General features: G+C 46.7%; 1 protein-coding gene across 1 annotated transcript; it reads right to left on the bottom strand.

Annotated features, from left to right (window-relative positions):
* Positions 1-231: 231 nt before the first annotated feature.
* LOC144118788 (evasin-1-like) lies at positions 232-7,571 on the bottom strand. The gene is made up of 5 exons (XM_077651612.1): positions 7,410-7,571; positions 3,437-3,478; positions 2,258-2,298; positions 1,360-1,431; positions 232-458 (listed from the first exon to the last, which is right to left on the bottom strand). Exons 1-5 carry the CDS (start codon positions 7,552-7,554, stop codon positions 306-308), a joined length of 453 nt encoding a protein of 150 aa, XP_077507738.1. The 5' UTR covers positions 7,555-7,571; the 3' UTR covers positions 232-305.
* Positions 7,572-26,786: the final 19,215 nt, after the last annotated feature.

Below are 26,786 nucleotides of genomic sequence, written 5' to 3'. Positions count from 1 at the left end.
TTCATGTTAGCTAACATTACATGCCATGCACACCAGTTTTATTTCTTCTGTTTGTGCTCATTTTGAGGCTTTCCAAATTTTTTTATGCCTGCCATTTCTTAGACCCGCACGTAAACGCGATACCTATATGAATCCGCTTGAAGCCATACAGTAAGGAAACAGGACAATTTCTTCCGGAGCTCAATTTTATTTTCATTTATTGTAGACTTAATGCCAACCGAGGTAAGAGAAGCCTCGATGGATATCTTTTAGCGCAAACAGCTAAAGTCAGCAGAAAATTGCGCAATGAAAAAGAAACCTCTGGCTCAGCGGCCAGGAGGAGTTATCCAGTATACTGGAAATTTCTGGCACACCACAATTCTGTTGTTCCTCTTACAGACTCCGTTCTTACATCTACCAAGAGGGCAGTAGAATTCAACATAGTTTGGCATCCTCTTAATCACGTCAAGTGGAATATCCTGAAACGAAAACGCTATATTAGGAAATGAAAAATGAGGTGTTATACACAAAACGTTTTCAAGCAAACGAATTTTCAGAATGCGTTCGTATGAAATATGTCAAGATGAGTTTTTGACACGACGGGAAACATGCTGGAATGTTTTTGTAATTATTGTAAAGTGTTGACAGTAGTGAGAAATTAAGAGTGTAATCATTTTTAGAGCAAACATGTTTAAAGAAAAAGTACAACAAAAGGGATGACTAGATGTTGGCAGTTTGATCCGAACCCACAATCTCCACATGTCGCCCTACGTTGATCTATCAAATAAGCTACTACGGCGGCGGCCCAAACCATCTAGTTTGCTTGAGCCTTTCCTTTAGATTCCGCTCCCGTAAAGTTTCACAGGTTGAAGCCGTCTGAGGCGGTTGCATTTCTTTGTGACGGTCCTAAAGACACTACTGCGTCGTGCCCACCACTCCGTGGTCCTTTAAACAAAGTGGGATCACAAGAACACCTCGTTGTGAGAGAAGCAGCATGCCCTCCATTGTTTGCTAAAAGCACAGAATTTCTTTTAGCTTTTCCTGTCGGCGTAATTTAATTCGTTTATCCAAGCTGTCTTGCAAATTTTGATTCTTTGTTTCACACAACAACCAAATTGCTTAACCTAAATGCGGTAAATTTGTAACCGGTCTATGTTCTATATTGCTTCACAACCACCCATTTCTGTACTTTTGGGCAATAAAAAAGTTGGAAACGTGCTCAGCCTTAGAATTCTCTAATTTGTAAAGTCAGGAATGGTTGAATCCTAATATCAGTCTAAGTGCTTCTCATTTGTAGCTAACTCTCATGTTATCAGTTAAAAAGAATTGGCCGATGTTTTCTTTATGCTGAACTGTGCTATTGTAAAAAAAGGCACTTACGAGACATTTTCTTCCATTTTTCAGGCTCTTTGTGCTTCCGTCGATGCATTCAATCTTGCAACCACTGTTAAGCTACACGTAAGAGAACTCGTATTAAAGGTGCTGAACTCAAAATAGGGTATTCTAATGTGCCTGAAGAGCAAAAGTAATCGGTCTCTTGTAAAGTGGAATTAATTAAGTAATGTTGTAGGTGATGTGCAAATGGCCGCAATACATGTGTTTTTCATAGAAGCAAGAGGCAAAATGAATTAAAGGCCCGCACTAATTTTTTAATGCCTGTTTAGGCTATCAATAAAACGAGTTGGGCGCACATAAAAGAAGAACACAGAAAGCAAATGAATGCGGAATGAGCACAAAGCACTCTCTCCATCTTCATCGCTTTCCTGTGTTCGTCTTTCCGCTGAGCGCCAATCATTCTTAACATTAGCCATGCACCAACTCTACCAGCAAGACGTTGTTCTAAACTACAGCTTTAGGCGTGTAACGAAATTCTTGCCCTCAAGTGCATTCATATTTAAGCCACTACAATAAAAGCATCGAAGGATACACGTACTCGCCATTCGGAGTTACGGAATATATGGATAAAGAGACGCGTCAGGGAGCAAGCAAAAAGTACAACGCGGTACATGCGGGGTTTCGTATCGTCTTTGTATTCTGATACCGGTTTCTGGCCAGTTCTTTATTAAGAAGTAAAGCATACATTTAAGTTCAACTGCCACTTTCCGTGTATTTTAAATAACAGGCTGCAGCATTAACCTTTTAATATTCATTCGCTCCTTACTGTTGTTTGTGGCCCGCACCGATGTCCTAAAACTAATCAGTGAATTATCTTTACATGGCTAATAATTAAACTCTCAGCATGCTTCTGTTCAATCAAAGACAAGGAGTTATGACATACGGGGCCTTTCGTTGTATTCAGACCAGGAATAAGGCACGGCTCTGAGAATAAAAACGGAAAGAATAAAACAGAAAGAACGGGCGGGAGTTACAATATATCCCAGCAAAAAACGCTTAGGAGGTGCAAACATTACTGGTACCAAACACATTCGTTCTTAGCAGTTCTTAGTTTCGCCGCTTGTAATTGATCTGAGCACAATATCGGAAATGCATTCGGATGGTACTGATCCGGAGTTCCCGGGTTTGAACCCGACCGCGGCGGCTGCTTTTTTATGGAGGCAAAACGCTAAGGCGCCCGTGGGCTGTGCGATGTCAGTGCAAGTTCAAGATCCCCAGATGGTGGAAATTATTCCGGAGCACTCCACTAAGGCACCTCTTCCTTCCTTTCTTCTTTCACTCCCTCCTTTAGCCCTTCCCTTACGGCGCGGTTCAGGTGTCGAACGATATACGAGGCAGATACTGCGCCATTTCCTTTCCCGAAAAAACCTATCATCATCATCATCATCATCATCATCATCATCATCATCATCATCATCATCATCATCATCATCATCATCATTATTATTATTATTATTATTATTATTATTATTATTATTATTATTATTATTATTATTATTATTATTATTATTATTATTATATTAACAGCAGCAATTTGTTTTTATTCCGCCTGGATTGCCTCAGCGGTCCTGTTTTTTCATGTCTTATTTTGTTTCTCGCGTTACGGTTGATGCGTATGTGCGCGTCCAGAGCATCAAATTATTATTATTATTATTAACAGCAACAATTTGTTTTTATTCCGCCTGGATTGCCTCAGCGGTCTTGTTTTTTCATGTCTTCATTTGTTTCTCGCGTTACGGTTGATGCGTATGTGCGCGTCCAGAGCATCAATACAGCTCTACTGTGCCAAAAGGCATCATCAATGTTTACATTGATTGATTGATTGATTGATTGATTTGTTCATTGATTGATTAATTAATTGTTTGACCCGTCTCCTCAGGCAGAATTCATTTGGTATCCTGGAGGTAGTTTCCGTATATCTAACTTAGGCTATTGGAGCAAAGTGATCCACAGGAAGTGGTTGAGAAAAAAAATTCCCCATGCAGCCGCAAATCAAATCTCGGGGTGGCGAGAAGATATAAGCAATCTTTCTTCCTTTATTTTTGTTTTCGGCAGCACTTACCTTTCTCGTCGTATACGTCGTTAGTGGCCAGCACATGGTATTCTGCCAATAAATAACAACCAGTGGACAATACATTACTAGTAATGAAAAATTATATTGTTTGATTAATAAAACAAATTTAGTAAGAAGCGTTTACCTACATAATTCCCTCAGCCTCCGATCTCCATTCTAGTATCCATGCAAGTAGCACACTTACGTTGTATTTACTTTATGGGGCATTGTGCAAAGTTGCATACATTCAAATGTCGCAGCTTTTTGTTAGGGTTGGCCACCACTAACCGGATTTATTTCTTGCGAGCGAATCTTCAAAAGGCTGACATTGTAAGGGTGGTGTAGATTACGTTAAGTATCCAGCTGAGTAAAGTGCACGTCACGACGCTGTGAAAATAACGGGACGTGTTTCGACATTGCCTTGAAGGCGATATTCTCTAATTTATTTTAGCTTTATGGCCTCAGGTAAACAACTTCGAAAACTTTTTGCTTAATGGCAAAATGATCACATTGTTAATTCATCAAATGCCTTCATTAACAGCGAGCAGTAACCTTACACCACCCCAAATTGTGCATGCACACAAACGTGTACAAAGCGCGCTGGTGACACTCGGCTGTACTTAAGATTCCCGCCATGGGGCCCTCTTTTGTTCCATTAAAGTTCTCCTCCTCCGCCTCCCGCCATGGGGCGTATAGCCGCACTTAGCAACGCGGATGTGTATTTCCGAGTCAGTAGCGTATGCACGCAAATTGCCTTGGCTTTCTTTTTTTTTACAGTATAAAATACAAGGTCCGACAGAAAGATATGCCCTATGCACCCAACTAACACATGTTCAGGAACTGTGCAGAACGTTCAATCTGCCGAAACAGACAACAAATTAACAGAACGTCCCTATTGAACTGTAGCTACCTTTCTTTAATTTAGCATTATTACTTTTTGTTTTCTTAGTTTCAATCTCGCCCCACTCTCCTCCCCTTCCCTCCCAAGGTTCCAAGAATTGCATCTGTCCGCCGCGGTGTCTCCGCTGTGGCTCCGTGGTTACGGCGCTCGGCTGGTGAGCCGGTGGACCAGGGTTCAATCCCGGATGCGGCGTCTGCGTTCCGATGGCGACGAAACGCAGAAATACGCCTGTGTGCAGAGCGATGTTAGCGCGCGTTAAAGAATCCTGAGCCGTCCACTAAGGCGTTGCCCATAGCCCACGTGTCGCTTGGTGACGTTAAACTGGAGAATTTAAAAATTGAAATTAAAACAATGTCATCCTCGCTAGAAGACCCACATGTCCGGTTTCTCTCTCCTCCAATGTCGCTGCACCTTGCCACCAAACAGACCTCACACGTTCCCAACCCTGCTGTCACTCCTTTAACTTTATGCTACGCTTTCCTCCTTGTACTCCTACAGTTAAAAGAACGGGAGCTTAAAAGCTGCACTGTAAAACATTTGGTGGTTTTCCCTCAAAACACCCGGGGGGTATATTACCAAGAAGCTTGATGCGTTTGTATTTGCTTTGGTTAGTTTATCCCCGCTGGCCCTTCGTCCGATCCCGAGGTCTCTGGTGGGCGATGAATTTCCAGACCACTCTGCGAACATTGTGAACAAGCGGGATCGTTACAGCATGTTCGAGAGGACTGTAGCTAATTTAGGCGCCTGATTTCGCAACCTAATCGGCGCTTTTGAACTCGGAGCAGCCTAAAGCAATGGACGTACATTTTTATCACGAGGTCTACATAGTACACGTGCCAAGTTCTTTTCTGTTCGTTGGCTCAAGTTCTCGCAATACATCGTGTGTGTTCCTCGTCAGCGGGAGTTTTTGCTCTTACCATCCTGCCTATGCCCACTACCATGATATTCAATTGAGGTGCTGCGTAAGGGCGCTTTTAGCGCGCACACCTTCCGAAACTGACGGTCGCCGCCGACCTCCAAACTAAAGCCGCAGCTGGGTGTCGGCGCGAGGGCGCCAAACCATCCATGACCAAGTTGAAGGAGTGCCCTGCGAAGGCATCATCGAGCCATCGAGGAGCTCCCGGACTGCAATACTCCGTTTTTACGTCGATTGCTGTAGATTTAGCAGCTTTCGCGCAGCAGCGACACGTTTCATTGGACCGACGACAACAGCAATTTTTTAATGTGGACGGACATTGTGAGCGGCTGCTGGGCAATCTAAGTTCACGTAAGCAGCCCTAGCAACACAAGCCCCCAAACGCAGGATAGTTTATTCGAGTTTCAGGTTATGGCTGTTCGACAGCACCAGCAACACATGTCCAACATTCTGGAAAAGAAAATGCTGAAACCTAGAGTACTGTAAAATTGCATAGATGCAGCTAAGTTAACCAATGAGATGGTTTCGAGTGGATGACGCAATGAGCGTATTAATCCCCTACAACATCTGACGCTCGAAAACTGCCTCGTTTTTGACCCGCCGCGGTGGCTCAGTGGTTAGGGCGTTCGACTACAGATCCGGAGTTCCCGGGTTCGAACCCGACCGCGGCGGCTGCGTTTTTATGGAGGAAAAACGCTAAGGCGCCCGTGTGCTGTGCGATGTCAGTGCATGTTAAAGATCCCCAGGTGGTCGAAATTATTCTGGAGCCCTCCACTACGGCACCTATTCTTCCTTTCTTCTTTCACTCCCTCCTTTATCCCTTCCCTTACGGCGCGGTTCAGGTGTCCAAAGATATATGAGACAGATACTGCGCCGTTTCCTTTCCCCAAAAACCAATTATTACGTTTACGAAAATATTGAAGGTAATGATCCATTATTCTGATCTGCACTAAAATCCTTATTTTAAAGCGTATCCGTCGATCGCATCGAACAGTTAAGACTGCCATAGAAAATCAACGGAGAACGCTTCTGACGATCACAAAAACGTTAATAGAAAACAAATGCGAGACTGCTGTCGGTTGATCAACGGATATGTTGATTGTTGTAGCGAAATTTTACATCTTATTAAAAGATTGCGTTCATAAATGGTTCCAGAACTGTTGGGTGTGTTTCAGCGAGTTATGCACACTGTGTAATCGGAATTAAAGTGCGATATTTGCCCGGTCTGCTAGATGCCGTCATTGCGCTCGGCACTGTGACAACCAACTGCAGAGGCTGCAGGCTTTATTTGAAGCCATCAAGTCTTCTAAACTCGCTCTAAACGGAGACAAGGGCCGCTTCGCCTACGAGGCGCTCCTGTTTATCCATCATATCATCAACAAGGATGGAGTACGCCAGACCCGTGGAAGAAAGCTTCTTTACGCCAATTCCCGCCGCCTCACGAAAAGAAAGCTCGCAGCAGATATCAGGGGCTCTGTGCGTATTACGGACAGATTGTTTAAAACCTTTACTCATCCCCAATCATGTGACGCAGCTGATAAAAGCCGCCGTGTCATCCAAATGGTTACCGTCGCTTTGAAGATAATTTCGCACTTCTATATACACGATACATGAGATCAGTCGTTGAACCAAGGCAAGATCATGCATATATCTCATTGTTTATTTTTAATTGCTCAGTATCGGTATTTAAATTTAAAACGAAACGGAGCCAAATACCACTTGGAGCGATAAGCATGACATACGCATGCCGCACGCGATATTTTACAGCTGACCCGCCGCAGGGTAGTCAGTCCACGGTTCTACTTTGGTCAATTTTTCGTTTTAGCCTTACGCACCGCACCCATGCAAACAAGCAGGTGACGTAAGCAGGACCCGCTCAGACGCTACATTTATAATGGAACGCCAGTTTAGGCTGTAGTCAGGCCTCCGTGCAGGCCCGGCTACTGCGCGCACGCGCGGTCACGTGGTGAGCTGTCGGATTTTTCTGACCTGAGATTTCCTGGGTTAAGGTGTTACGCAACGTTTAGATATATGCTGTGTTACGGCAATAATGGCGTGATTTAGTCGCCATCTCGAGATCTGAGAGCGGACGGAGAAACAAACGCGAAACGAGCAAATGTAAGTAGATAGAGCTAACGCTCTTACGAATAACATTTGGAACTTACCGCACAGTACAAATAAGGCTAAAATATAGCCGACGGCTCCTGCATCCATGCTGCCTAGTACTCGTACCGGCGCACTATGCTCGTCGGAAGGTGGGTCCCTTAAATATACATATACGCCATAGCAACAGTTAAATAAAAATAACATGCCTAAAATTTCCTAGCATTGTTTCTGAATCGATGCTCCAGTCGATTGCGAGAAGGCGCAGCTAAAACACGAAAAACTCACCTCGTGAAAGGTGATGTCTCAAATAGAAACCTACAATGTGGGAGCTATTTCGGATCCGTTACGAAGTGTGCGGAACACAAAGAGCCCAAAACCCTTTGTGCAGATAAAGACTGTGGAAAGATATAAAAGAGGTGAGTTTATGAAAGAGGCGAGTTTCCAACAGCTGCACGTAAATGTTTGCCGGCGTGGCACAGCAGCCTGCACGTAAGATCGGTCATAGCATGTGGATGACAAGAACAATAGAATTGCTTTCGGAAGCCGCACCAATCGCAATAGCACCATGGCAGTTGGTTTGTTGCTCGCTCCTGCAGAATTCTACATCTCCAGCGTGTTGCTTTTTCCGAGAAATCATCTTGACGTCACTGCCAGCAGGTTATGACGCGATATTGGCCCAGCTGCAACGACGGTCACTACAACGAACCATTTTGGCTTTGTATACCTTCATTTTTAAACTATAACCGCAAGAGACAGGAGTCACACCATGCACAGCCTCCTTTAAACAAGCAAATGCAGGTGAAATCCTAGTAGACCTTCGTCAGGCTCCGCATACAATATCACGCGCACGTGCCTCTTATAAAGTTTTCAAAAATGCGTCAGCACTGCAGCCTTAAGGGCCACTACGGTCCTCCCACGTAATGAAAGTCTGCACAAGTATGTACCAATATGGGCATTGCGAGCAGTCTTGGAGTTGGCTGCTTCATGTAGATCATGTTCCTTTTTGCAGCGGTGAAATACTTAACTTTTTTCTCGCGCCTGCCTAAGAGGCAATTTTTTATTTCTATACAATTTTTTGTACGACCGCAAACATTCATCACTATCTGAGACGTCTATGAGGCTACTGCCTTTTTCTGAGAGCACACAGATCCGTAGCATAGAGAATGGTCACAAAAGAAAGAACTGTTAGACTTCGGCTGGAAATTATCTTTGCGGGGTTTGATGTGGGCCACCTGATTTAAAAGGATTTGTTTTCGTTACCACAAACGCTGGCTAAAGAAAGTTTTTGTCACATCTGAAGAAGGTGCCAAAGCGTTTTCTACGGGATAATAATAAGCATATTAAACGAGGAACATAAACATTGAATCACCAAGGCTCAAGTGCATGTGTGCAAAATGTCATAAAAAAGTGGATTTGTCGAAAGATCGAAAAAACAAGCGATAATACATGTGCCACAGGATGTAGAAAAAATTTCTTAAAACGCACTCAGCAAATTCTCTGAAGAATAACGCAGCCAAGGCAGGAAAACAGATGCGCCATTTTGTTATCCGAAAGCCAAATCAACCTGAAGCCTAACCATTGTGTGTCCCATTTAGTTATGGTTAAGGCTCCAAAGAACTCACGGCTTTACTCTTTCTTGTATTACTACATGGTGCTGCACATCTGAGGTTTTGAGGAAGTCGCCTATCTTGCAATCACCTGCCGAGTGGCCATCTCACTTCGCTTGAACGGGTCGTGTGTAATTGTGGAAGCGCTCGTTAGTATACATGTCAATTTATTCTCACTGACAAATTTTTTTGAATTTTATAAATCTCACTGACAAGGTACGGTGATGTCCTACGCAAAGTTGCTCCGACAGGTGACAAGTTTTTGATTGCAGCGTGCCTCCGGATGCTGCAATACATTTTTCTCAGCTCCCCGGAGATCAGGACAGACACCGAACATATCCTACACCCATGACACGCATGCATTATCTCCACTTATTTCCTTTATCATTCGTATTCTTCATCTAGTGCTTGGCTTCACTCGGCTCCGGCATAGCCTTGGTATGAGCCCTGGGCACAGTTTCTTTCATGTCCTCCTCCGATGAACGCGTTTCTAACTGCGTTCATCGGAGGAAAGAAAAGTGTTTTACGCTAAGGTGAAATTCATCTCAGCTAAACCAAAGCAGTGCGTAACATTGCAAGCCACCAAGGATAAGAATACTTGATAGTTTCCTCTCTCGGTGTTTTGTAGCGACAACTACGAAGTTTAAGCAATGATTATCATCAGCAAGTGCAGAGCTGAAATGCAGTATATTTAGCGTCTGAAATAAACTGTCAGCCCCCTTTCGAGGCTGCTTCAATCATTTCTCGATACCAAAAATCTGCAGCCCTTGCAAAAAATGGCGCCTGCTGTACTTACAACTCCAAGCTGGAGTTTTAAGCCCAGCGGTGTTGTGTATGTGCCTACTTGTTCTTGTACTGCGTCTGTTTCGCTGCTTCCGCTATTGCGCATTACGAACCAACTAGCCCATCAATTTACTCTATTAAATTATATATCCCTTCTCGCCGGGTGAGCAAAATACTTCCCTGGAGCAACTGCACCAAGAGTTCGCATTCGAACCTTCGTAACCAACGATGAAAATTGCCCAAAGTTCTGGGTTTATAGGCACCCTAAAAAAAAGTGGTTCGTCTCCGTAATACTGATAATCTTTTCATGCAGATGTATTTGTGTTTATGTCTGGGGGATCCAGCCAGGTTTATCGATCTCGTTTGGCGTCATAGGAATTATGAGGTTTAAATGACAGCTGCTATGGATCCTCCAGTGGGCCTCACACAAAGAGGAAAAATAATGATTTATTAGAATGCTCAATCATCGTCTGGTTAAGCTCAAATGCTTACACAGTCAGCAAGATTACAACAGCATTATCCCTTATATTGATGTATATGGTTGTATTGTATTCTATTCCAGTTGTGTTATGAACTTAACTGGCCATTCAGAAGCAGTCCCACGGCGCACCTATCTACCGGGAAGTGTAGTTCCACGACGCCATTGCCGCGCACAACTAAGCGAATGTTCCGGTCATCTCGTCGGGAAGTCTCATCGCGACTCAATTCATTCAGCACAAAGCCTCAGAGGGGCTTCTTGCTCCATTGGCTGACGACGCTTTGAACAGATCACTGAGATTGTGCTACAGAATACAATGGCTGGTCCTTCCTAGAAAAACTTGCTCTATTTTCTTTTCTTCTGCCAGCACGATAACACGATGACAAAATTCACCGACTCAGTGAGCAACAAACAACGACAGTGGTGACTTACCTTGCCACGTGAACTCCCTGCAAGAGGATTCCTTGCTGGGGCCAGATTCCATGCCTGGACATAAAACTGTATTGACCCCATTTAAAGATATCGTTCACCAAATCTTATCAGCTTCGGAACCCGTAACATAAAGTCGAAAGAATGCGTTCGATCACACTGCGGAGAATTTTACCTAAATATTTACCTCACTTATTGGTAAAGAAAGTAACATGGACTCCCCTGCGACCAATATACAAGTAGGCGACCATGCTTCGCCATGGTTAACCATGGCAATCATGTAAGGACAACAGTGTTTTCAATTATTGCTCATGCTGTAATGCAGTTAAAACACCTTATCGCGGGCGCATTTTTCCCTAATCGTATTTGCTCCTTAAAGATAATTCCAGAACGCATGAAGACAAAGACGATGACAAGGAATTTATTTAGAACAAGTGTAATGTGATCAGCAGGTGGCGCCATCCTAAGGGACATATCAGCTACCCTAGTGACGTCTCGCTTGCTGTGTGCATCACTGCCGCCAGCACTGCTGGCAGGTTACTGCCATTTGATTTTAGCATGCCATCTGAAACCTCCTATGGCTTCCCAACCAGACAACGGAAAATGGATGCTCTCTGTGGTTCTTTTCGTAATTCGACTATGATAGAAAAAATGCAGTTTGTCAAATCGCAGAACTGTTGAAAAGTAAGTCGAACCAATCTTTGTTCTCAATGAAGGATACGAACGCAAAGAACCGTGAAGTTCTTAGTGCGCTTTCGCAGTGACAGTGGAGCGTCATCTGTTATCTCCCGTGGTCTTTTAACAGAGAACTCAGGTTGCAGTTACGGAGGTTTCATTTCAACTCGCCTTTCTTCACTATAACAGGTATAGTTATTCATTCCTCATGAACGAGGGCCGAAGACATCGTCTTACAGCTGCCATTTTGGTTACAGCATCTTCCATGAGAACTTGTGCGGGGTGACCGAGGCTGTCATTCTGATTACAAATGGCACGAACTTCCGTAGGCTATGTTCGCTGCCAAAAGACTTTTTCCTCTCAATATGCGAAAATAGCGAAGTGTTAAGCTTACTCTCATACAATGCATCTCGCATGTACTGCACCTAGGTAGTTTGCATCATGGGCAGAAGCAACGATTGTTTAATGCTCTGGAAGCATTGTTCGTAGTTTACTTCGGAGTTGTTTGAGCTGTGTACATGGTGGAAAAAGCTACATCTTTTTTTGACAGATTGTGTTATTGCAGTAAACATCGACTACCTAAAAAATGTACAACAGTTCTCCATATGTTTTTTTTTTCGTATAAGACCAGCGGTGAGACCCATGTGGTTAAATTACAATAGCAGTTTTTATATGAGCGTGTGGATTGTTCACAATCATTGGAAAATGTGGGACGGTTGCTTTGCTGCATGATAAAACACGGTTTTCACAGAATCGGCTAAATTTCTGAACACCTGGGCTTCATGCGTGGTATGCTTAGGGCTTGTGACTACATTTTTGCTTTGCTTTATATTTTTCATCCAGATTGAATAAAAACATGTAGAAATAACCATCCATTTCACTACCCGGTAATGCGACAGTTTAGTGCAGCAGCTCAGGTGTTTTGAACCATAGGTGATAGGGGACTGAGCACGAAGCGCGGAGCGGCGGCGGTTGTTGGCCTCGGCTTCTGTCGAGCGCACAAGGGTAGGGATCTTGACGCCGCCGGAGCTGAGCCCTTGCTCGGGCAACGCTTTAGGCTGCAGCAGGCACACAGAGAGCCCGATGTTACTCTGACGGTCTCACCTGCTCCGTGCTCACGCAGTGCCCTCCTCCTCCAGCGTCCTTGTACTGCATCCGCCCTACCCGCCTTCTTCGCTCTCCTCTTCGCGTTCTCTTCGCTGTAGCTTCTTTCATTCCCCGCTCCGCTCCTCGCTCGATCTCATCGATCTGGTTGTACTTTCATCTTTGCTTCCCGTTCTCTCTCCTGGTTAGGAGGCGAACACCGACACCGCTCAACCAGACAACGGCTGCCTGAGTACTGCGGCTGAAAAAGTTTTCTGAAAATTCAATGCAGTAACTATTGCTATTATGTCGAAACAATATTGATGTCAGGAGTTGGAACAATAAACCAGCTACCACTAACGCACGCAAGAACGGCCACTCTTGCTCGCAAAGCAACCCTGGGGCGATCACTACATCACTGTCGACACCAGTATTAGCTCCTTTGTTGGAATTTCGCACTACGTAAGATTTGAATCTAGTTGCGTAGTACATAGCTAAGAGGTGGGGCAGCCAGAAACGAAATCCTGATCTCAGCACATGCTTTTTCAGTAACCGTCTCACAGCACGATAAGCTTCTCAATGGTTGGCTCACGAAATGCGTAAATCGTCGTACGGGACTAAAATTCAAAAATTAAAGAGTATAATGGCGCCCTCCTCAGTCCATCCGCGAGTGCCACCCGGTAACCCTGCGGAACTATTGCAGGGCAGTAATATTATGTCTTACATTCTTAATCTAATACAATATCTTAAGAAGGGAGTAAAAAAACAGTACAAACCCTAACCACTGCAAACTAAATCGGCACTTCCTAAACGTCATGGTGAAACATTTTTTCATTCATTGCAAACTCTATTGAACCAAAAAGGTTGCGTTGTCAACGCCGTGGATGTGGTGTTGAGTCCAGTCTTCAGGCGATGGCCGCGATTTCGTGCCTGCAGGAGACCTCCAGTGCCCAATTCACCACCAGCCTCTGAACTTCGGGTTCCGAGCTGGTTACCGCAGTCGCCCACTGTTCTTTGGTGAAACATACATCCAGCGAAAAAGTAATGCATTGTCCCGTATTTCCACGCAGTGATTGTGGAAGCGGAACAATACTTTTCTATAAAGCCGTTCGTTGTCACTTGCTCGCCCCAAGGATACTAACCATTGGGCGGAGAGAGGGACGATTTGTTTTCCCACTGTGACGTTTGTTTCTGTGCACTATCCCACGGCAAATTTCTTACAGCTTTCTTGTGAACAGCTGTCAGAAAGTCTCTTTTTGAGAGCTAGAATGAGTACAAAATATTTTAAAAACAATATTTTAGGAAGGCCAACAAATATTTTATAGCTTATTAGAATTCCAAAAGACGTACTGAGAGGAAAGAACGGCTGGCGGTTTAGCATTGCTAAGCACGAAATATTCTGCGAAAGCTCAATTTTTTTTTTGCATGAGGACACAACATCCGGGTACCAGGAAGCGCGATTGAGTTATCCAGTGACAAAGGGAGCCAGGCATGCGCAAATTCAACTTTTCCATCGTTAATGCCAATTTGCCCGATGCATGCCGGTGGCTTATGCTCCAGTGCTCCAGTACCGCGTTTCTGCAGCAATGCTGTCAACGCCGAAGCGTATTGCTCTTGTGCCTTGTTTCTGTCACAACGTTGTCCACGCCAAACACGGAGCGCACATCTCTGTCACTACCGCCCCATAGCTCAAAGCGCAAACCTTCGTTTTATAGTAGTATTAGTTAAGGAGAAGACGATGTGCAATACACAGCGCGAGAGTGTATTCTGGTTTAGCAGGAGGCGAGGTCGGCAGCGGCGATAGCTTAGAGCTCTCGCGCAGTGTCAAGTGAATCTGATCTGTTCGCGCCGCCATGGGTTCCAATCCGAGTCGCTCCAATATTTATTTGGTTTATGTTTATTTCTTTATTTCACTGCCTACAAACTTACAAATACCGCAGCATCTTGCTCAAGGCTTGCCCATCGGAATGGTGCTTTCGCATTAACACTCCAGAAGGCGAAGTCAGCTCATTCAAGAGCATCTTTTCTGACTCCTAAACGATGTATAAAAATCCACAAGCCATAACTCCTGGAAGACTGCACGCAAGTATAAAGGGATATATTAAAGAAGTCGATTCAAAGTTTAACGAACGCAGTGGCGCATACATTGGACATTGTGGCTTTCTGGTGTATTGAGCAAAATTTTCCTAATGTTCATTTGAATCTACGCTCAGAATCAATGCTGCAACGCAAAGAAAAATAATTGCGGAAAAACAGAAGACGAAATACGGGCCGCTTGAGGCAGATGTCTGCCTGCAATCGTATGCGCATCATTGTTGTATTTTCACGTATCTTTGCTTTGCAAGACATGCAAAATACTCGCACAAGCGAAAAAAAAAATATTACATCGAATGGGAAGCACACTATTTCTGGCACTTGAAGAAACCATCACATACGGCCGGCTTCTATTTCTTAAATGTGGTCCTAAAATCGCAGGCTGAAATATACCCTCAGCCATTCGCATAGAAATACGAAACAAGGCAACAATAGAATCATTGAGCAATTTAAAACTTGCACAGTTAACATGTTTCAATATCGCTTAGTTGTAGCAAGCACAAAATAAAATGATTGATAACAAAAGCGCTTTCTTGCAAGTCAGAAAAGTTGTGTTTGCCCCATGAAGAGAAGCACTTCCTATACACAGAAAGTTCATTAGAACTCTAAAATCGAACTTCTCATTGTAAATCAACCTTTCAAGGAAGCCAACAGTCGCTGAAATCAAGTCAAGCATAGGGTGATGTATGTATTTTTTTCACTTAGACTGAATCGATCAGTGCTAAATTAGTAGTGCAAACACTTTCACGTCACCCTCTTCACCCTCATCCATAACGTTCTACGTCACAATCGCGGTGATACAGGACGTGCTACGTCCACCACTATAGAAGAGGGTGGCGCTGATGAACACTCTGATTCAATCATACGCAATAAGCATATATACCCACGAGAGCAGCAGATTGGACAGCCGTCGCCGTAGCTCAGTTGGTAGAGCACCGAACAAGATATTCGGAGGTCGTGAGTTCGGATCCCACCGCCGGCATGGTTGCTTCTTCTGCTGCTTTATCAGTAATTTTCTTTAAGCGACAGATTAGTCAAAGTATTAAAAAATAATAATTAAAAAAATAAAAAAACAATCGAAACATTCCTTTGCGCACGTTGGTTTTGGGGACTGTTGCCTTCATATGTTTGTGAAACGAGCCCCTCATTTCCTTTACATTGCCTGATATATATATATATATATATATATATATATATATATATATATATTGTCACGTAGTGGTGACGGCAGTCGAAGCAGCGATGAAGACGGACGAAAGGGTCTTCTAAAAGAACTGTTTATTGGGCTGACTTGCACCCAAAATGGACTGAATCACTCGGCGGCGGCGAAGCGACAAGCGTGCTCGGCGGTCGTCGAACAGAATGCCCGCCGCTGTCCGCCGTGCTCAATTTAAAGCTGATAGCGAACATTCGAGATAAAGGGCGCAAAGTTACTAGAACATTCCGGAACAACGTAGAATCAGCTTTGCCTGGCTGCGATCAATCGAGATAAATCCAGTCGCGTCTTGCGTCGCAAACAAAGCGATAAGGTGGTGTCGCGGCAGATTTGAAAAACGAGCAAACACTGCAAATGTTGGCGGCATTACTCCCCTCTCAAAGAAGCATCGACCCGATGCATTAAAACAAATAATGCGACTAGTAAGAGAAAAAGACGGATCTTGCGAAAATAGAGCATGGAAATGCAGCGGCCTTTAGCGCGCATAATACGGCTTCAGACGGACTACATGGACAACTTCTGGTCGTACGCGGCGTCGCTGGGATGCAGTCATTGCGTCAGGGATGACTTCATAATCCAGTTCACCCAGCCGACGAAGAACCCTGTACGGGCCGAAATAGCGGCGCAAAAGCTTTTCACTCAATCCACGGCGGCGAATGGGCGTCCACACCCAGACTTGGTCTCCTGGCTTGTAATCCGCGTTGCGTCTTCGTAGGTTGTAGCGTCTGGCGTCGGACTGCTGCTGATCTTTGATCCGTAATCGGGCAAGCCTTCGAGCTTCTTCTGCGCGCTGAAGGTAGGCGGCAACGTCGACGTTCTCTTCTTCTGTAACGTTGGGCAGCATGGCGTCTAGCGTGGTCGTGGCATCCCTGCCATGGACGAGCCTAAAAGGCGTCATCTGGGTGGTCTCCTGCACTGCGGTGTTGTAGGCGAAGACGACGTAAGGCAGGATGACATCCCAGGTTTTTTGTTCGGCATCGACATACATAGCGAGCATATCGGCGATGGTTTTGTTCAGGCGCTCGGTCAGTCCGTTGGTCTGCGGATGGTATGCAGTAGTCCTGCGGTGGCTGGTTTGGCTGTAGCGCAGGATGGCTTGCGTGAGTTCCGCCGTAAATGCTGTTCCTCTGTCCGTGATGAGCACATCGGGGGCGCCGTGTCGAAGAAGAATGCACTCCACGAAAAATTTGGCCACTTCTGCTGCTGTTCCGTTCGGTAGGGCTTTCGCCTCGGCGTAGCGGGTAAGGTAGTCGGTCGCTATAATGATCCACTTATTTCCAGATGTTGACGTTGGAAAAGGGCCAAGCAAGTCCATGCCAATCTGCTGAAAGGGTCTTGAGGGAGGTTCAATGGGGTTCAGAAATCCTGCTGGTCGTGTGGGAGGAGTCTTTCGTCGCTGACAATCTCGGCATGTTTTCACATAGTGTGCGACATCGGCAGACAGTCGGGGCCAGTAATACTTATCTTGAATGCGGCGGAGGGTGCGAGTAAACCCGAGATGTCCAGCTGTCGGCTCGTCGTGTGAAGCCTGTAGAACTTCCTCGTGGAGACAAGTAGGTACAACAAGGAGGTAGGCTGTTTTGTTCGCTGTAAAGTTCATCTTCACAAGGACCTCATTCTGCACACAGAAAGAAGTCAGTCCTCGCTTGAATGAGGCGGGGGGTGAAGAAACCTTGCCTTCCAGGTACTCGATGAGGCCTTTTAGGTTGGGGTCCGAGCGTTGCTGCTGAGCAAAAGAGCTTGCGTTGATGGGTCCCAGGAAGGCGTCCTCATCGTCGTCCAGCGGCGGTGCATCTACAGGGGCTCGTGAGAGGCAATCGGCGTCAGTGTGCTTGCGTCCGGACTTGTAAACGACGGTGACGTCAAACTCCTGGAGACGCAGACTCCATCGAGCGAGTCGGCCAGAGGAATCCTTCAAATTGGCAAGCCAGCAGAGCGCGTGGTGGTCGCTGGCCACCTTGAACGGCCGTCCGTAGAGGTAGGGGCGGAATTTCGACGTAGCCCAGATGATGGCAAGGCACTCCTTCTCAGTGGTCGAATAGTTAGCCTCGGCCTTAGAAAGGGAACGGCTAGCGTATGCGATGACCTTCTCCAGCCCGTCACTTTTTTGAACGAGAACGGCGCCTAGTCCCACGCTGCTTGCGTCGGTATGAACTTCAGTATCGGCGTTTTCATCAAAATGCGCAAGGATCGGTGGGGACTGTAAACGACGCTGAAGTTCCTTGAAGGCTTCTGCTTGCGGCGCTTCCCATTTAAACGGCACGTCTGCCTTCGTCAGTTGGGTCAGAGGCTCGGCGATGCGCGAAAAGTTTTTCACAAATCGTCGGTAATATGCGTATAGTCCGAGAAATCTGCGCACTGCTTTCTTATCGGCCGGCGGTTGAAACTGTTCAATAGCGGCTGTTTTCTGCGGGTCTGGGCGTACTCCTTCCTTGCTAACGATGTGGCCTAGAAACAGCAGCTCTTCGTAGGCAAAGTGGCATTTCTCTGCTTTCAAGGTTAGGCCAGCCGACTTGATTGCGTCTAGTACTGTTCGAAGTCTTTTGAGGTGCTCTTCAAAGTTCGAGGCGAAGACAACGACGTCATCTAAATATACCAGACAAATCTGCCACTTCAGGCCTGCCAGCACTGTATCCATTACTCGCTGAAACGTCGCTGGTGCGGAACAGAGACCAAATGGCATCACCTTGAACTCAAACAGCCCATCCGGAGCTATGAATGCTGTCTTCTCGCGATCTCTTTCGTCGACCTCAATTTGCCAGTAGCCGCTCTTGAGGTCCATCGATGAGAAATATTTGGCGTTGCAGAGGCGGTCCAGTGTGTCGTCGATGCGGGGGAGGGGGTAGACGTCCTTCTTTGTTATGTTGTTCAAGCGGCGGTAATCCACGCAGAATCGAAGTGCGCCGTCTTTCTCACTAGAACAACCGGTGCCGCCCATGGGCTGTTTGAAGGCTGGATGACGTCGTCGCGAAGCATTTCTTCGACTTGGTCCCGGATGGCTTGTCGTTCTCGCGGAGACACACGGTAGGGGCTTTGACGGAGAGGTCGGACGTGTTGATCCGTTATAATGCGATGCTTGGCAATTGGCGTCTGTCGCACCTTCGGCGATGTCGAAAAGCACTCACTGTAGTTTTGAAGCAGATTGCGGATCTGGTCTTGTCTGTTCCGGTGCAGGGCTGGGTTGATGTCGAAAGTGGGCGAGTTCTCTTGGTCAGGCGGTTCTTCTGCGGAGGGGTCGGAGAGGGCGAAGGAATCTCGTACGTCAGATATTTCGTCGTAGAAAGCAATCGTCGTTCCTCTGTTAATATGCCGGTATTCTTCGCTGAAGTTAGTCAGCAGTACTTCGGCCTGGCCATTGCGGAAATGTGCGACGCCTCTTGCGATGCTGATTCCTCGGTCTAGTAGCAACTGCATGTTCCCCTCGATGATGGCTTCAGTGTTTATGGCTTTCGTGGCGCCTACGGTCACGATAACGCTTGAACGGGGTGGGACGCTCACTTCTTCCTCCAGGACACTTAGGGCAACGTGATTTTCCCGAGTTTTCATCGAAGCGATGGCTTCATCCGTCGAAGGCGTGATCAGCTTGGATCGCAGGTCGATGATTGCCTGATGCTCATTAAGGAAATCCATACCCAAGATCACTTCGCGGGAGCATTGCGGTAGCACAACAAAGGTCGCAGGATAGGTATGTCCTTTGACAGTCACTCGCGCTGTGCATCGTCCTGATGGCGTAATGAGGTGGCCCCCAGCGGTGCGAATTTGTGGGCCGTCCCAAGCCGTTGTGACTTTTCTGAGCTGCGCAGCGAATGTTCCATTCATCACCGAGTAATCGGCTCCTGTGTCGACTAGAGCGGTAACTTTCCGGCCGTCGATAGTCACTTCTAGGTCGGAGGTCCTGGCTCTTGCATTGCATGTCGCTCTCGGCGTCGGGTCACGGCTTCGTCGCGTATGCAAGTCACGGGTTGGGCGTGTGGTCGAAGCTCCTCTGGGTGGCGGCGTCGATTTCAAGGTAGCTTGCGTCGTGGTCGAGGTTCTCATTGTGTGCGGCGTCGGTGCAGCGAGTGTCGGTTCTTCATGCGGCGTCGCGGGTGCAGCGTCTTCATGGGGCGTGGTCGGTGGAGGATCATCGGCGTTTAGCTCGTGAGCAACCTCACCTCCAGAGGTTGCTGCCTTTAGTTTCCCCTACGGGGGCTGGGCGACCTTCCTCGTTTCGCGGCTGCGTAGCTGCGGCGTGGCGATGCAAAGCGCGAGGTTGACGGCGATGGTGAGCGCGAAAAGCGGTTCGGCGTGTACTCTTATCGACGCAGGTACTCGTCGATTTCGTGCGGACGTTGTCCGAAGCGTGGTCGTGGGGCGTTAACGGCAAATCCTCGAAGACCGATACGTCGGTACGGGCAGTGACGACGAATATGGTCGGGCTCACCGCAATGGAAGCACAATGGCCAGTTGTCGGAAGTCCTCCAGGCGTCGCATTTCCTGGGGCTTGAGCGTCGGTCATAGGCTGGGCGGGCGGGGGCTGGGAGGCGGCGTTGTGGAACGATTGGCTCATCTCGGGGAGGACGTGGGGGTTGTCGCTGGGGCTGAGCAGTACTTACTGCAGCGGCGTAGGTCATGGCCTGGGGTTCTGTGGCCGTCGGGGTGCCAAGTGCCTGTTGCACTTCTTCCCGTACCACATCCATCAGAGTCGCTGCTTGTGGCTGTGGGGAAGATGGCAGTAATCGGCGTAGCTCTTCTCGGACGATTTCGCGGATAACTTCCCGCAAGCTGTCGCTGGTGGTGGCCGGCGTGTCCGAACGGATTGCACAGGCAGAGGAAGGGCGATTGTACTGCCGAGCTCGAACGTCGAGGGTATTCTCAATCGTGCGTGCTTCTTGCATAAACTCCTCGACAGTTTTTTTCGGCTGGCGGACGAGGCTTGCAAAGAGTTGTTCTTTTACGCCGCGCATTAAAAACTGAACTTTCTTTTCCTCGGTCATCCAGGGATCGGCGCGGCGAAATAGGCGCTTCATCTCCTCGACGTAACTGCGGACGGGCTCATTCGGAAGCTGGATCCTGGACTCGGGGAGTCGTTCGGCTCTTTCTTTCCTCACGACACTGGTGAATACCTTCAATAGTTCTCTCTTGAATAGCTCCCATGTCGTAAGGGACGACTCGTAGTTTTCGTACCACGTGCGTGCGGAGCCATCCAATGAGAAAAAAACGTGTCCAATCTTTGCCGCATCATCCCACTTGTTGAATGACGCCACGCGCTCAAATTGGTCCAACCATTCTTCAGGGTCTTCGCCTAGGGATGCATTGAAAGTTGGCGGCACCCGCGGCTGCTGCAGTATGATCGGTGTCGACATCTTCGGTGAGGTTGCGGTGCTCGTAGCCGCGTCTTTTCGCTGTCTGGTGCGGTCCGGCAGTTTCCCGAACTCAGGCTCCTCTCCCTGGAGACGTCGGCTGGCTCGCTGAGCTGCTGGCTCGTCCTCGAGTGCGAAGCGCTCAGGGCTGGCTTCACGACTTGAAAGGGGCGTCCGGAACATGGATGGCTACCCAGCACCTCCACCAGATGTCACGTAGTGGTGACGGCAGTCGAAGCAGCGATGAAGACGGACGAAAGGGTCTTCTAAAAGAACTGTTTATTGGGCTGACTTGCACCCAAAATGGACTGAATCACTCGGCGGCGGCGAAGCGACAAGCGTGCTCGGCGGTCGTCGAACAGAATGCCCGCCGCTGTCGGCCGTGCTCAATTTAAAGCTGATAGCGAACATTCGAGATAAAGGGCGCAAAGTTACTAGAACATTCCGGAACAACGTAGAATCAGCTTTGCCTGGCTGCGATCAATCGAGATAAATCCAGTCGCGTTTTCGTCGCAAACAAAGCGATAAGGTGGTGTCGCGGCAGATTTGAAAAACGAGCAAACACTGCAAATATTGGCGGCAATATATATATATATATATATATATATATATATATATATATATATATATATATATATATATATATATATATATATATATATATATATTGTAAAGGTGTTTATTCGAACCGCAGGTCAATAGGCGTTGGTCGCAGGGCGGCACGACGAACACACTCACAGGCGTCACTCGAGATTTACAGCTGCATTTCGTCTACCTCTCTTCTGCGCTGCTTGAACTGCTGCCAGTCGGTCCCATTACAGTTACTTCCTCGCCAAAAAAGGAGCCGTCCTGGCGACTTACGGGGAGGAAAGCATGGGCGGATCATAATAAGGCTTGAGGCGCTCGACGTGCACAGTATCGAGCCCCCGGCGGCGGTGGTCCGCAGAGGGGGCGAGCGGCTCAACGATGTAATTCACGGGAGAAGTTTGTTGCACCACGCGGTAGGGTCTGCGATATCGGGAAAGCAGTTTTGTGGCGAGGCCGGTGGTGGAGGAAGGCACCCAGAGACAAACAAAGGCGCCAGATGGGTATGACGCGGGAGGGTACGAGGAATTTTGACGGTGCTTCTGATGCCATTGGAGCTGTGTAGTGAAAGAGTAGGCAAGTTGGCGGCATTCTTCGTCATACAGGTGAGCTTCGGAAAGTGATGTGGTCTCGGAAGGCTCAGGCGATAAGGAAGAATGGCGTCCATGGTAGACGTAGGCTCCCGGCCATATAAGAAAAAGAAAGGAGGAAACCCGTCGTTGTCTGCGGAGCCGTACTATACGCGTACGTGACGAAAGGGAGCACTTGGTTCCAGTTGGAGTGGGCGGTGTCAACGTACATGGCGAGCATGTAACTGAGTGTGCGGTTGAACCGCTCAGTCATGCCGTTAGTCTGGGAGTGATAGGCGCTGGTGCAGCGATGAACGATTTGGCAATGCTTTAGAAGGGCCTCGACGGCGTCCGAGAGAAAAACACGGCCGCGGTCACTTAGCAGTTCTTTAGGGGCGCCGTGACGAAGAAAAAGACTCTGTAGAATGAAGTGAGCGACATCACTTGCGGTAGCAGATCTGAGAGCCGACGTTTCAACGTAACGTGTTGGGTGGTCAACGGCCACGAAGACCCAGCGGTTGTTAGCCGATGTATTTGGAAGCGGTTCATAAAAATCAATGCCGACGCGGTCAAAGGGACGGCCAGGGCAATGTAACGGCTGCAAAAAAGCGGCAGTGGGGTGAGTAGGTTTCTTGCGATGTTGGCAGGCGGTGCACGACCGAATGTACTGACGTATGTAGCGGTACATACCTCGCCAGTAATATCGCAGACGAAGGGGAGCATAAGTTTTCAGTACACCAGCGTGACTGCATTGTGGAGGGGCGTAGAAAGAGTAATAATAATAATAATAATTGGTTTTGGCGGAAAGTAAATGGCGCAGTATCTGTCTCATATGTCGTTGGACACCTCAACCGCGCCGTAAGGGATGGTATAAAGGAGGGAATGAAAGAAGAAAGCAAGAACAGGTGCCGTAGTGGAGGGCTCCGGAATAATTTCGACCACCTGGGGATCTTTAACGTGCATTGACAGCGCACAGCACACGGGCGCTTTAGCGTTTTTAATCCATAAAAACGCAGCCGCCGTGGTCGGGTTCGAACCCGGGAACTCCGGATCAGTTGTCGAGCGCCCTAACCACTGAGCCACCGTGGCGGGTGTAGAAAGAGGAGCAGATGGCAGCACGGAGGTGTCGAGGGATCACCAATAGCCACTCCTGCCCGTCGGAGAGGTAGTTACTTCGGTATAGGAGGTCATCACGAACGGCGAAGTGGTGGGCTTGGCGTCGAAGGGTCCGGGACGAAGAATGCGGCGAGGAATTGTTCAGGAAGGTGAGCAGCGAGGTGATCCAAGGATCCTTCAGTTGTTCGGAGAGCATATCATGAACGTCGAACGGCAAGAAATCGTAAGCACAGAGTAGGGCAGAGGCTCAATCGCATGGGAGCGATGAACGAGAAAGGGCGTCGGCGTCCGAGTGCTTCCGGCCAAAGCGATAAATGACGTGAATATCAAACTCTTGGAGACGTAAAGCCCAGCGGGCGAGTCGGCCTGAAGGATCTTTGAGGGAGGATAGCCAGCAAAGGGCATGATGGTCTGTGACAACATAGAAGGGCGGCCGTAAATGTAAGGTCGGAACTTGGCAATCGCCCAAAGGATGGCAAGGCATTCTTTTTCTGTGACAGAATAGTTCGATTCTGCCTTGGTGAGGGCGCGGCTGGCGTAAGCGACAACATATTCCGGATACCGAGGCTTTCGCTGGGCGAGAACTGCGCCCAAGCCCACACCGCTCGCATCAGTGTGAATTTCTGTCGGACAGGCGGGATCAAAATGGCTAAGGATGGGGGGAGATACCAGCATGCGACGTAAAGTGCTGAACGCTGTATCGCAGGCTGGTGACCAAGTCGAGAGGTTTGGGCTGCCGGCAAGAAGCGGCGTTAAAGGGGAAATGATACAGGCGAAATTGCGGATGAAGCGGCGAAAATAGGAGAATAAGCCTATAAAACTGCGAAGTTCTTTTAGGGTGGTCGTTTTGGGGAAGTCAGCGACGGCGCGAACTTGAGAGGTTCAGGAAGAACGCCGTCCTTGGAGATGACATGGCCTAATATTTTCAGCTGCGCAGCACCGAAGCAACATTTCCTCAAGTTTAGCTGTAGCCCGGCGTCAGTAAGGCACGTGAGTACGCGCTGGAGGCGCTGCAGATGGGAAGGAAAATCTTTGGAAAAAACGACAATGTGATCCAGGTAACATAGGCAAGTTTCTCATTTGAGGCCGCTGAGAATATTATCCATCATTCGAATGTAGCTGGAGCATTGTAGAGGCCGAATGGCATCACATTGAATTCATACAAGCCATCTGGGGTGATAATTTTCGGCCGGTCAGCGGCAGCCATCGGCACTTGCTAGTAGCCGGAGCGCAAGTCGAGAGATGAAAAATATTCCGCTCTCTGCAAGCAATCCAGTGCGTCGCCGATTCGGGGTAGAGGATAAACATGTATATATATATATATATATATATATATATATGTGTGTGTGTGTGTGTGTGTGTGTGTGTGTGTGTGTGTGTGTGTGTGTGTGTGTGTGTGTGTGTGTGTGTGTGTGTGTGTGTGTGTGTGTGTGTGTGTGTGTGTGTGTGTGTGTGTGTGTGTGTGTGTGCGCGCGTCCGTGCGTGCTTGCGTGTGTGTGTGTGTGTGTGTGTGTGTGTGTGTGTTGTGTGTGTGTGTGTGTGTGTGTGTGTGTGTAACGATATATATAAACCATGTCCCACCGGTGGCATGGTTGTTTTTACTCTTGCTTAATAATTAGTTTCCTTTAGGCGACAGAATAATTAAAATATTCTCCCGTGTCAGCAATGCAATTATAAAAATATAAACGTTCGCCTATGCACCTTTGTTTCGCTGACTGTTCGCTTCTTTTGTATATATATATATATATATATATATATATATATATATATATATATATATATATATATATATATATATATATATATATATATATATATATATATATTTACGGGCTCACGGCCCGCTCAGCAGAAATCATCCAGGATGTAGCAGCCCAGAAAAAACCTGACCGGCAGCAATTCATTTTGGTCTCTTCCGCGCTGTGTCTTCTTTGTAACATTTTTGAACTGCTTGATAGTGGGGAGGGGGGGGGGGGGAAGACCAGCGTAAGGCCATTGCGATCCGCGGAGGCAAGCGGTGGGCACGGCCGCCTTAAAGTGATGCGTCTCAGCGCAATAGACACAGGCTCCACTGCACCGGGGCATCGACTTACTTTCCACGGTGGTCCGGTTATGTCGTTGCATTTTGTGAGGAAGGATCGAGGCCTTCCGGTTCATGATGAGGCATTCTGTGTGTAGGTCCTTCGCTCGCACGTAGTTTGGTGCGCTCTAGTCATCTACACATAGTGAAGACGTGAAAGTTTAGTTGGGCACCGAACTATCCTGGCAAAGTTCAGAGCCATATATATTTATATATGGCTCCATTTTCTAGGCAGGTATTGAATGGTACTCAAATACTTCGCTGATAATATCAATGACATAGTTAAAGGGTGGCACCTGGAAACCATCTGTATCACTAGACCTGCTATAACAAAGGGTTGCAAAGTGGTTTTTGATATATATATATATATATATATATATATATATATATATATATATATATATATATATATATATATATATATATATATATATATATATCAGAAACAACAGCACAGCGATACTGTAACTCCACATAATGTTGAATAAAGTACAATTACGCCAAGAAACAAATTCATACACACAGTTTTGAAAACGTTATTACAGTAATAACAGTTTCATAAACTTACAAAAAATGAATTATCTGTGCAGTGTCATATCAAATTGTTTAGAGAAAGTGGGCCGTTGTAATTAATGCTCTGTCGTATGAAATTGGTTCAGGTTTGCAGATTGATGAAATGATTTTTTATCCGCGTACAGTAATTGCGAGACTTGTGTTCAAGCGTGTACATTCCATTGAAAAATTTGACTGCGTTTGCAGATGTAGTCCTGTAGCGCCTTAAGGAGGTATGTTTTTATAGCTGCAGGTTAGGAATGATATTCAATTAATGAAAAATGGCTTCTTTAGGTTCGTCTCGTGAAAAGTTGGCAATTATCCTTAGTACTCGTTTAAGTAATTTTGTAATGTTTGCAGTAAAAAGCAGTAGCCTATAACGGAAGGAAAAAGGAACTGAAAGATTATTGTTTTCACACAGCGTGGAAAAAATACCGAAGCATAGACAAGATACCCACTACCTTTGCTATGTTTTATCGTATCGTCTATATGTTTATTTCATGATAAATTTTTGTTCAAATACACTCCAAGGCTTTTGAATTCCGAAACAAGCTAAATTTTAGTTGACCCAAGGCACAGTGAAAATCCCAGAAAATCAATTATCCTATTTCTGGGACGGAAAATTATTGCTTTGGTTTTGTTAGTATTGATATTCAATGAATTAATGGCTCTGCAGTTATGAAGAAAATGTAAACACTGATTTGCCTGCAGAAAGATATCATATATATGAATTAATTTAAAAGAGGCATCTTATCAGCACACGTTATAAATGTGCATTTGTTATCTAGATTGTAATGTCAGTTATGTAAAAATAAAATGACAGCGGT

The sequence above is a fragment of the Amblyomma americanum genome, chromosome 2, assembly GCF_052857255.1.
Source record: "Amblyomma americanum isolate KBUSLIRL-KWMA chromosome 2, ASM5285725v1, whole genome shotgun sequence".
Taxonomy (NCBI): Eukaryota; Metazoa; Arthropoda; class Arachnida; order Ixodida; family Ixodidae; genus Amblyomma; species Amblyomma americanum.
Note: the sequence above shows the minus strand (reverse complement) of the source record. Positions and strands in the feature narration are given on the sequence as shown.

What these genes read in the sequence shown, in the direction of transcription:
- LOC144118788 (XM_077651612.1), bottom strand. Translation starts at nt 7,554, where the DNA reads ATGTTATTTTTATTTAACTGTTGCTATGGCGTATATGTATATTTAAGG. An exon ending in AGCCTTATTTGTACTGTGCG is followed by an intron (nt 3,479 to 7,409) that starts GTAAGTTCCAAA and finishes ATTTATTGGCAG; the next exon opens with AATACCATGTGCTGGCCACT. An exon ending in CGACGTATACGACGAGAAAG is followed by an intron (nt 2,299 to 3,436) that starts GTAAGTGCTGCC and finishes TTTTATTCTCAG; the next exon opens with AGCCGTGCCTTATTCCTGGT.